This window comes from Ambystoma mexicanum, chromosome 6q (genome assembly GCF_040938575.1).
Source record: "Ambystoma mexicanum isolate Mex_15411 chromosome 6q, UKY_AmexF1_1, whole genome shotgun sequence".
Classification (NCBI taxonomy): Eukaryota; Metazoa; Chordata; class Amphibia; order Caudata; family Ambystomatidae; genus Ambystoma; species Ambystoma mexicanum.
In genome coordinates this window covers 1,559,594,975-1,559,607,383 of record NC_090937.1, presented here as the reverse complement: position 1 = coordinate 1,559,607,383, position 12,409 = coordinate 1,559,594,975, and the positions used below count along the sequence as shown (strand labels likewise).

Here is a 12,409-nt window from a genome sequence, read left to right as displayed (position 1 = left end):
TGGTGTAGATTTTGTTTATCCTCAATACATTGGTGTCGTAGGTGCCTGACAAAGGTAGTAGTGTCTGGCTGTCATCTGCGTATTTGGTGTAGGTGACACCCAGACGGTCCAGTTTATCGAATAGTGGCTTTGTAAAAATATTGTACAAAGTAGGCAAGACACATGAGCCCTGGGGAATGCCAGAGGTGATGGGTATAGGGTCAGCGGCTACCGAGGATGAGAAGATGAGAAGACACATATGGTCCTGTTGTTGAGGAATGACTGAATCCAGGTGATAGCAGAGCTAGAGAAGTAGGCTGCTGTTGAGAGGTGATCACAGAGTACCTTGTGGTCAACCAGGTCAAATGCGGCCGACAGGTCTAGGAGCAGTAGGATGGCTATTTTTCCTTTGTCTTTTAGTTCATCAATCTGGTTTTTGAGGTCAACGAGGGCCGTTTCCGTTCCATGTTGACGTCTGAAGCCAGATTGTCGAGTTCCTAATAGTTTGTCTCTAAGTAGTCTTGGATTTGCAAATATGCAACCCTGTCTATGATTTTTAATAGGAAAGGGACCGTTGTGATAGGTCTGTAATTTGTTGGTATTGACGGGTCTAGTGTTTGTTTCTTAAGTAATGGGTGTACCCATGATTCCTTTAGGTTGCAAGGTACGTATTTGCTAGACAATGATGAGTTGATTAATTTTGTGATGAATGGGGCGTGAGCATTAACTCCCCACCACTTATAAATGATTTTCCCCCCTCAAATCCGCCGAAGACCTCCCAACCAGACCTTCATCCAGCAAGGGAGGGGCCAAATATAGATGCATTGCTGGTTGCCCGTAAAGAAGGTGTTTCCAGAAGTGGGTGGCAACGCCTGTGGACCAACACTTAAACAATTTGGAGCCCTGGCATATATTTATTTCACACGTTGCTAAGCACAAAATAAAGGGATTTCAATTTTTAGGTCACCGACAAGGTGGACTATAAACGATGGATCAAGGCGGAGGAATGGACTGGAAGCCTCACCGAAAAAACAAGGGAAGGCCCCTGCACTAGTAAGCACCAACTGCGTCAATGCATCCATTGGTATAAAAAAGGTGTAAGAATCGCCATAGAAACAAGGGAATGCCCCTACACTAGTAAACACCAACTGCGCCAATGCATCCATTGTTACAAAAAACAGTGGATAAATCACCATAGAAACAAGGGAAGGCCCCTACATCGGTAAGCACAAAATGCGCCAAAGCATCCATTATTATAAAAAAGGATGAATCGCCACAGAAACAAGGGAAGGCCCCTGCACTAGTAAGCACCAACTGCACCAATGCATCTATTGTTATAAAAAAGGTGGATGAATCGCGATAGAAACAAGGGAAGGCCCCTACACCAGTAAGCACCGAATGCGCCAATGCATCCATTGTTATAAAAAAGGATGAATCGCGATAGAAACAAGGGAAGGCCCTTACACCAGTAAGCACCAACTGCGCCAATGCATCCATTGTTATAAAAAAGGATGAATTGAAGGGGCCACTAGGGGGCGCACGGATGAGTCGCCTCTCCGTGTGAGCGCTCGACACAGGGTCCGAAAAGTGGCAGTGAGCCCCCACTTCGAGACCCCCCCCAGAGTTGGTTTCTGAGCGAGAGACGTGGGAAGGTGCCCCCCCCGGATGAGAGAAAACCCGGAGAAAATCGGAGGCGGCATCGTGGTGAAATCAACACCGGCGAACTGAGGCCTTCGGCGCGGCGTGTGTCCTGCGGAACTTCCAGTCCAGGCCCGCGTATACGCGAGAAGAGCCGCCCTCTGTGATTAACCCCGCGCTTTTCTTGGAGCTACTGTTCAGTGCGGCTGGGAGCCCCCTCTTGGGGCTCGTTGACTCCCCCGCCGCGGCACGGTAAGCGGATCCTTCGTCCCCCCCTGCATCGCGGGGCGGCTATCCACTGCTGATCTTTGCCGGCCTGCCCTCGGCTCATCCTCCCCCCTACCTACCGCTCCGGTGCTGCGGAAACAAAACTCGAGAGGCCTTGGTGGCACAGTGTCCGTACCAAGAGCTGGCCCTTCACGCTGTCCCGCGACCGCGGGTGCTAACGCTACATCGATAGGAGACCGCCAGGACATTTTTCACCCCGCTTTCGGGTGCTGCCCTTCATGGACCCTAAAACCAAGTTGGCGAAATACACGTTTTCACCAATTGCCAGATCCCCAGGGCCCACCTCGACTCCTACAATGTCGACAGCAGGATCCGAGGCTGCCGCGACCAAGGCGGATGTAGCTGACTTGCTTGCCGAACTGAGGGGTATGCGAGCAGACATTGGTAACAGGATAGATAAGATCACCCAGAGGATGGACAAAATGGACGACAGGCTCGAGCAGGTGGAGCACAACCAAACATCTCTGAACGTACTGGAGGCACAGATGGACCACCGCATCGCCGACATATCGAACAGAGAAAACGAATTGCGCCTTAAGGTCGACGACCTCGAAAATAGGGAGCGTCGTAACAATATTCGAGTCTTTGGCCTTCCTGAGAAAGAAGGTGAAACCGAATTAGACCTGAAGCAATCGTTACACACCATCCTGAAGCTCCTCTACAACGATGACTCAATTGACGCACCTAAAATTGACCGAATCCATAGGGCTGGAGGTAGACCGGGGGCCCCGAGATCGGTCCTGGCTCGATTCCACAACTACGCGGACAGAGCACGAATCTTGGAAAAGGCCAGAACCGCCCCACAATTGTCCTTGGAGAACTCCGCCATTTCTCTTTACCAGGACTTGTCATCTCTCACTCTAGCAATGAGGAAAAAGTGCTCTCCGATCACGAAAATGTTGAAAGACAAGGGCGTCAAGTACCGATGGGGGTACCCATTCTCCCTCACCTTCGAATGGGAAGGCTCGACATTGAGACTTGTCACGGAGAAGGACATTGCTGATTGTGCTTCGGACCTGATAGGCTCGCCGGAGGGTGCCCCCTCTCACGAGGATCAAGGAACATCTGGTGGTGAGTGGAAAATCAAGGCCTCACGGCGGAGGAAGATCCCAGGTTCCAGGAAATTCAGAAAGATGAACACCTCCCAAGACATGGAACACTGACAAGGTGCCTGAGGCGCTTTGGCATGCCCTTGGGTACAAAGTAAGCTGGGCAAATTACTCTGCTGAGGGGGGTCACGAACTCATGCATAAGAATCAACCTCCTGCTATGAGACTTCCATAGATGTGTAATGTCACTTTTTTCCAAGTGTGAGGTATCTTTAGCTCTGTGTGTCTCAGACGCTCGGTATGTGATATGGCGTAATACTCACTGTGCCAGCTCCTGGGGGATGGTTGATGACTCTGTTATTGGATTAATGTTATTGTTAGATGCACACAAAAGTTGGGGGCTCACTGATATATGTGACTTTATTATGGTAGGACCGCCTGTTCTGCGGTCTCCACTGGTGGTCCGAGTTCGGCTGGGTGATGTTAACCTGGGCGAATCGGGCGCCAAATGTGTTGGGGAGGGGGTGGTGGGTGGGGGAGAGGGAGGTTGAGGAACACACACTTTGCAACAATCGTGATCCAAAGGATATACAGACGCACCTTGGCCACACTGAGGTCTATGGTAGGCACTGGACGATTTGGTCGTCGGCCTCCGTGGGATTTTTTGGGATCTACTCTTATAATGACGACTCATGCATAACGATGGCCGACAGGACATGTCCCGTGGCACAGATGGAATGGCCGCCCACGATCACTAATTACACCTACGATGGCACTCGCACCCCGTAGGGACACATTACGCATTTGCACACTCAACGTCAAAGGCTTGAACTCTCCCACAAAACGATCAATGGTGGCCAGGGAATTCAGAAGATCGAACATAGACATCTTGTTCCTTCAAGAAACAAGATACCGGAGGGGAGAGGAGAGAGCCATCCCATCACGGGAGATTGGCCTCGCCTACTGGAGCTCGGGTATATTAAAAAAGGCAGGAGTGGGAATTCTGGTTCGCAAATCCCTCCGAATGACAATTCTTGACACATGGACGGACACTGAGGGTAGGGCGATCACGGTTGTGGGTAATATAGGGGGCATAACAATCACTCTGGCCACGCTCTACGCACCCAATCAAGGGCAGAATCGTTTTCTTCACAAAATCTCGGAAAAGGTCTTTAACATGGCTAAGGGTCACACGGTCCTGGGCGGGGACTTTAACACATGGATGGACAGCTCTATTGACAGGCAGACTAGGGCCGACGCATTAGACCCGCCCAACACTCGAACTGAGGCTGAAATCAAGTCTACCCTTCATCTTTATGGCCTTGTAGATAGCTGGCGACATCTACACCCGTCGGACAGAGGTTTCACCTTTCACTCCCTCCCCCACGACACACTTACACGCATTGACTACATCTTTCTCTCCAACGATCTTCTACGTGTACTGCAGGCTGCCACTATATACCCCTCCGCATGGTCAGACCATGACATGGTCGCAATTGATATATTCTGGGATGAGCTGTCACCCCGCAATACCAAATGGAGGTGTAACGAATCCCTTTGGGCTGACCCGGTCTTTAAGGAGACCTTTGAAAACGAGATCGAGCAATTCTTTCCCACTAACGATACAGGGGAAGTAGGGAAGGTAGCTGTGTGGGAAGCAGCTAAGGCGACCTGGAGGGGAATCCTTATAAGGGAAGGGGCCCGAAGGAAAAGGGAACGTGCCCTGATAGAAAGGGGCATTAGGGAGAAACTTGCTGTGGCTCAGAACTTGGCGCAGACCACCCCGTCTGACAGACCAAGGTATTTAACTGAAGCTAAACAACTCAGAGAAGAATTGAGGATTCTTATCGCTGGTAAAACAGCCCAGACCTTACAGTGCCTGAAGCAAAAATATTACGAGAAGGGGGACAAAGCAGATGCTCTGTTAGCAGCTCGCCTCCGTGCGCAGAGAGCGGAGAGATGGGTCGATCGAATTGAGAGGACTGACGGCACCCTAATAGACACGACGGTCACGTCTCCGAAGGACATACAGGAGGCATTTGCCTACTTCTACGAAGATCTATATATGTGTGACCCCCCTCCCCCTGTAGGAAGCGTAGACGAATATCTTGAGGGAGCGCGTCTTCCCACCCTCACAGGTGCAGAGGCCGAATCCCTAGATACTCCGGTCACTGAGGAAGAAGTGGAGAGCGCCATTAAGAGGCTAAAAATAGGGAGGGCCCCAGGGGATGATGGATTTACACCGGGTTTCTATAAAGCATTCTCTACCCTCCTTGCCCCCTTCTTAGCATCCTTGTTCAACCACATTTTCAATACGGGTCAGGCCCCCCCATCCTTCTCTCAAGCCCTCCTGGCTGTAATCCCTAAGGAAGGTCGAGACCCCAAATACTGTAGTTCTTATCGACCCATCTCGCTTCTCAATATTGACGCTAAGGTGTATGCTAGAGTCATTGCGGCTCGACTCGAAACATATCTTCCTAGATTGGTACACTCTGACCAAGTTGGCTTTGTTCTTGGTAGGCAAGCGGCAGACACCATGCGGAAAACACTCCACTTACTACACGAGGCACAGGGAATGAAGGGGGACCCATCTCTCTTATCGTTGGATGCTGAGAAGGCTTTTGATAGAGTGTCTTGGGACTTTTTAGAAAGAGTGTTGGTATCATATGGGTTGGGACCGAAACTCTGCTGCGCCATTAAAGCTTTGTACACCTCCCCCACGACATCGGTGGCGGTGAATGGAGGATATTCACGCTGGTTTCCCCTTGAAAGAGGTACGAGACAGGGTTGCCCATTGTCAGCAATATTGTTTGTGATGTCCCTTGAACCATTGGCGCAGAAACTAAGAATGACGGTAGAGTTAAGGGCATCACGGTGGGAGACAGGGAGTACAAACTAGGGCTATACGCGGATGATATTTTGCTTCACCTGACCGACCCCTTAGACTCGATCCCAGCTGCGCTTGATATAATTGAGGAATACGGCGCACTGGCTGGCCTAAAGATTAACACAAGGAAGTCAGTCCTCCTCCCGATTGACAAGAGTAGGGATTCCGAAATCGCACGCTTTGCCCCGCTAGGAGTCCAAGTCAGCCTTACTACTCTTCGCTACTTGGGCATTAATGTTACCCGCGACCTTGACTCCTTATATGAAGCTAACTTCCCACCACTGTCACAGGCTTTACAGAAAGATAGCCAACGGTGGTCCAAGCTCACAATCTCCTGGATGGGCCGTTTAAATGCCATAAAGATGGTCTTTCTCCCTAAGATATTATACTTGTTCCAGATGCTCCCCATTAGGATGCCCCCGGAATTCTTCATCGATGTGCGAAAAATGTTTTTGTCCTTCCTGTGGCAGGGCCAGAGACCTAGAATTCCAAGACCCTTACTCCAGCTCCGCAAAGACAACGCGGGAGTGGGCCTCCCGGACATGGAAACGTATTACAGGGCGGCGCAACTTAGAATTCTTGTCCCACACTTTAGACAACGTTCGGAACCCCAATGGATAGCACTGGATAATTATCACCTTCGTCCCTTTATTGTGCCCGAATGGTTATGGGTCCCCAGACCCCAGTTGCGTGAAAAAGTCAGATCCCACCCCATCTTGGGTACGTTGTGGGCAATTTGGAAACCAGGCAGGAAAATGATGGGAGTCACGACGTGGCCAGCTCCCCTGGGTCACCTTTGGTCACCAGGGATCTGAGACGCAATCCCAGAACCAGGAAGCTACGAAACGTGGTACCAAGCGGGGCTGGAAAGAGCGGGCCAATTATGGCGCGACGGGACCTTTGTAACCGTACAGGAGCTCCAAGAGGCGCTTGGCATAGGCGCGCTTTCAGTCTTCCTGTATCTGAGGCTCAAAGGGGTAATGACAAGGTCAATCTGGAAGGACCAGCTGCAGAGGGATCTTACCCCATTTGAAATGATTCTTGATCGATGTACGGGCTCCAGTGGTCTGATAAGCGCTATGTATTCGGCCCTGATTGAGACTGATATCTCCCCCTCACTGGTGCTTAAGGGCAGATGGGAAGCAGACATGGGCAGACAAATCTCTGAAAAGCTGTGGCTAAATATCTGCAGACGCACTGCGAAATCCTCAATATCCTGCCAGTACAAACTGCATGCTATAAAACTTTTGTATAGATGGCAGTACGATCCGATCAGGCTTGCCAAAATGTATCAGGGGGTTAGCCCATATTGCTGGAGGGGTTGTGGGAAGCGGGCAGGTTACTGGCATATGTGGTGGGGGTGTACCATGGTCCAGACCTACTGGTCAGAAGTTCTTAGCTGGATCAGGGATCTGGACGATGAAGAAAGGGTGCAGCAACCAATGTTTATCTTGTTTGGTCTGATCGAAACAGGGGACAAAGTTGTAAAAGCACCTAGGATGGTACAAGGTCTGCTGATGGCTGCACGAGCCTGCCTCACTATGGTGTGGAAGAGGGCCAAGCTCCCTACTAAAACTGAATGGCTTGCGGTTGCCCAGACTCTCTATAGGATGGACTACCTAACCGCCGCTATACGCGGAGATCTTACTGTTGTCGAAGGTGCCTGGTCCGAGTTCAGAGCCAAACACGCCTTGTGAAGATAATGTGTGCAGTATATTGTTGCGATTCGTGCCAATAACGATAACAAACGAAGATTTTTGTTGTGGCGGACCCTTGGATCATGCTATGTGTCCTAGTCGGATATCATATTAATATTAGAAACCTTCTGGTGTTGTCTCATTGTTTAACGGTGTTTCTCAATCACGTACTCGGAGATAATAAAGAGAGGGGGGGAGGGGGGGCGAAACTGGGTTTTGTTGATCTCATCCATTATAATGTTTAATGTTCAGGAACTACTCCACATGATATGTGAAGATGGTACTTGCCTTGTATAAGATTTTGGATGTAAGTGACTGTTGAACCTGTACAAAATCAATAAATCTTGAATTTAAAAAAAAAAAAAAAAAAAAGGATGAATCGCGATAGAAACAAGGGAAGGCCCTTACACCAGTAAGCACCAACTGCGCCAATGCATCCATTGTTATAAAAAAGGATGAATCGCGATAAAAACAAGGGAAGGCCCTTACACCAGTAAGCACCAACTGCGCCAATGCATCCATTGTTATAAAAAAGGTGGATGAATTGCCATGGAAACAAGGGAAGACCCCTGCACTAATAAGCACCAACTGCACCAATGCATCCATTGTTATAAAAAAGTGGATGAATCGCCATAGAAACAAGGGGAGCTCCCTGCACTACTAAGCACCAACTGCACCAATGCATCCATTGTTATAAAAAAGGTGGATGAATCACCATAGAAACAAGGGAAGCTCCCTGCACTAGTAAGCAACAACTGCGCCAATGCATCCATTGTTATAAAAAAAGGTGAATTAATTGCAAATAGTGCAACGTACTAATTTTATTCACAGTGTGCCCATAGTACAGTATATATATCATAGATTTACGAAAAGTATTCTAGCCTTTGGAGGAAATGTTCGTGAGGGATTAAACGCAAGTTAAATGGACTTAGATCCGTGGAATCCTTACCATGGACTGATTTGAAGTTATTTTCTCATTTGCACAGTACATATTTTTGCATAGTTGCACTTTAAATTGTATAAACCCACGGCCACTTTTGGGTAATTTTGTGCAATATACTTTCTTGAATTCTACCGTACGACTTTGCACTTTTTTATTTGACATTGTGGGAAAAAAAATGTACGAAAATGTTTTTGACTAAATAATAGGAAGTGGAACGCATGTGGCCTCTGTTTTCCTTGTTCTGTGCATATTACAGATGTTTACAAGTTATGACCATTGTGTGATGAATTCCTCTTTTATGATGACACTTTTCGCGTATCTCAATTTTAGGTGGACCCCACGGGGCAGTCGGAGTGGACTTAGCCTTTGAAAAAATGCTGTGTCAAATATTTGGCGAGGACTTCATTGCGACTTTCAAAGCAAAGCGTCCGGCCGCCTGGGTGGACCTTATGATTGCCTTCGAAGCGCGTAAGAGGACGGCCGCACCGCAGCGCTCCAGCCACCTGAACATATCACTACCGTTCTCTTTCATTGACTTCTATCGGCGACACAAGGGGCAGAACGTGGAGACCGCCCTCAAGAAGAGCAGGTAACATGGTTATATCTGTACAGTGCCCCAGAGATGTGTTGTGCGGCTGCCATGATGAATGCACCAACCGTCACTCAGTGAATCTCAGAGCACCCTAGGTTCTGTGTATATCCAGTGAACAACTCATCAAGGAAAATGCCGCCAGGGGGCGACATTTCCCCAAATATGCACCCTCAGTAAAATCAAACACTTTCCCCAAATATTCTAGCATTGGAGTTTATAATAGTAAATGACATCCCCTCATGGATTATTTAAGGGGTCAAGAAAAAAAATCTCCTCCCTGATGACATTTTTCAGGTGACATATTCACATGGAACCGGTTCGATATGCATTCTCCATTCCACCAGGGGGGCTGGTGCAGGCATGATATTACAGGTTGAGGGCTGAGAAAGGAAGAACACCTGAGCAGGCCACCGCATCACTCCTATAATACTGAAGTACATATGCGTCCTCTGATCTGCAAGAAAATAGGTACACACCTAAGGCTTTGTGGGACTAAAGACCCTAGAATCTGGTTTACCAGGTCGGTCCTCGACAGCCCAAGCCACACTGGAATTTCAAGATGACACTCAGGGCAGGCCTTAAGGGCAGCAGCGCCCTGGGCGAATCGGCGGCACTGCGTGCCCCCGGTCAATGGGGGCGGGGCCAGGATGGGGCACTTTTTTTTTCTTCTTTTTTTTTTACCTCCTCGACCTCGGCGAGGAGGTTGTGATATGAATAGGGAGTGTCAGCAGCCCATTGTCATTGAATGACCCGATGCAGCGGGTGCATTCAATGACAATGAGGTGCCTGCCGTGCCTTCTGCCACTACGCCAGCTCGGGAGCCATTCAAAGACTCCCTCGAGCTGGCGGGGCGAGGGCTGATGGCACCCTGAGGAGCGTGGCGCCCTGGGCGGTTGCCCGGTTCGCCCCCCCTAAGGCCGGCTCTGATGACATTGATTATGTAAAGCATTCTAATTTAGGTTTTCTGCATTCGGTATGGATGTCTTGAAAACATGGAGTGGATTTGGTTCTCGGGGATTGAGCTCTGAGGCCCTGGCCCTAGAGTATACACTTTAATGCATGTACTCAGGTAATGCTAAATATAAATGATATACAAGTCATAGGGTTGTCCCAAATGTGCAGACTCCTTGGTTCCTTAAAGCTGCATCTCTGTCATCATGAAGGTCCTAAACCCTACTTTCGATATCAAGTACTTGGCGCTCAATGAAATAAAATGTTGTTTCCGAGGCAAGCGCGTTGGCCTTCAGCTAACCTCCTGACACATCATCCATGGTCAGGGTATGAAGGCTAGGATGTGTAACAGAAGGATCTGATTTAATAGGGCTAAGGCTGAGTTTATGCTTGCAGGTATGGTGAGGTTGAGTTAATTAATCTTTCCCTGGCCTTATTACTACATCCAACCGGCGTTCCAGTTTGGGGTGACTTGAAGACATCAGTTTCCACATACTCTTGGCAACGATGTACGACTGCATATTGCGCTTGTGTTATAGGGATAAAGAATATTCCCGGGCTGCTGAGAACCTCCTCCATCCCACCACCCAGCCAGCAGTCCGTCTGCAGTGTATTTGGCATGTCAATGGCCCGCCCATCCCCCGTTGCTAGCTCTACGCTCCCTTGTATCTCTGCTTCACTCACCGTGTACTTGCCCCAATGACTTGAAAAGCGCTCAGTTACTTCCCGAAGCTAGGTCCATGCTCCATAAAGGCCTTAATAACAAGAACAAGTCAGCCCGGCGAATCCACTGACAACCCTTGCTTTTGGTGAAGGAGGCATTTTCCCATTAGAAATTCCTGCAAAGCTCTTTCCACTTATCCAGTATAGACAAATGGTGTTCTCCGCCCAGGAAGCAAAGTTTCTCAGAATTCACCTTTCATCTTTCTACATCAATGGCGCATCCTTGACAAGCTTGCTGATTTGCTGAGGCAATAGATTTTCTATATGCACTGCCCTTTGATGTGAAGGAATGGATACTGTCCATTGTTTGCTGTCTAGAACAGTTTCTCTGGGTTCCATCACCTTGGGCAATTAATCTCCCATCCTTACTGTCCCCCTCTACAGCCTCACACTTTAAGGCTAATCATACGTGCCCTTGCAATTATCCAATGGTGTCCTGATGATGCACGGCACTGGCTCCCCTCATTGGTACCTTCCTTCTACACTGGTCTTTTAATTTAAATTAGATGTACACTGTATGCCAATCTGGCACTAGTGCTTTTTTCTTCTCCCTCTTATCACACTCTGGTTCATATTTATACTCACAGCATCACACTTGTGCAGGAGCACCTTGAGCGTATCAACTGCTGGGCGGGATTACCATAACAACTAACTGCGGGCCCAAATAACCGGACAGACTCAAAGAATATGGCAAAGTACTACTTTATTATCAGTTCCATAAAGCAGGGAAAGCTGGCAAGCATAACAAGTCACAGCCTACTGTGAGAAACCCGACAGTATTCTTCCACCTACTCCCCCCGGATCTTCTATTTAGGTGGCCAGGGAAGGGCTTTTGGATCCCGACCCTGGGGGTGGACAAGCGAGGGAGGATCACCTGAGGGGAGTGTCGCTGGGGATTGGGCAGAGAATGCCTAAGGGTGAGACATGGTATTCCCCTCTTCCTAATTGCCCACAAACCCACTCTCCCTCAGTCTTCCTGGGGTATTCCCACTCTCGCCCCATCTCCCCCTCCACATTGCCAATAAGTACTGGGGCAAGGAAGAGGCGATCAGGAACAATGAAGATTACCTATAGGCACAACATAGGGATATAACGGGAAGCCTACCATCAAACACCTTTGAACTGTCCCACTAATAGAGCCAGGAAAGATCAGGCACATTGCCCCAATCGTGCACACCTGACTCCAATTGACTCTCACATGTGATATAAAAAGGGTTGTTCTGCCAGAGTCAGAGAACGAGCTGGGGAAGCTGACTGGACCAGAGGGGCCAAGGAGAAGAAGGCTGCAGAAAGAAGTGCCCAGAAGGACCGGTGGAGGGTGCAACGCTGAGGCGCTGGCCCTGTGAGTGTAAGGGGCTGCAGCGTGGCAATGGAACTGTGTCTCTGAGAAGCCGAAGCGGGCGGAAGGCAGTCTTTTGGCCTTGTCCAGACCAGTGCACATTCCCCTGGGACATGTGCCTGTCCCAGGGGTGTCTGAGAAGCAGTTGCTGAGACCCTGACCTCGACCCAAGAGCCATCTTACTTGCTCACCAGCGCCGCTCTGCCATTGGTGAATTTTGTGAGGCAGAATGAAACTCAGTTGCGTGCGGGTGGCAGGAGCGGGAGCATTGAGAAACTGAACAGCCCTGTGAGTGAAAGCGGGAAAAAGAAAAGCGATGCAAG

The 12,409-nt window shown here is 49.2% G+C and overlaps 1 protein-coding gene across 3 annotated transcripts in view; it reads left to right on the top strand.

The window, feature by feature from the left end:
- HSPA12B (heat shock protein family A (Hsp70) member 12B) overlaps positions 1-12,409 on the top strand; it is a 393,296-nt gene that overhangs the window by 355,625 nt on the left and 25,262 nt on the right. For all 3 annotated transcript variants that reach the window (XM_069632262.1, XM_069632263.1, XM_069632264.1), the window contains one exon: positions 8,812-9,070. In XM_069632262.1, coding sequence (XP_069488363.1) covers positions 8,812-9,070 — 259 coding nt within the window. The remainder of the gene's footprint in view (positions 1-8,811; positions 9,071-12,409) is intronic.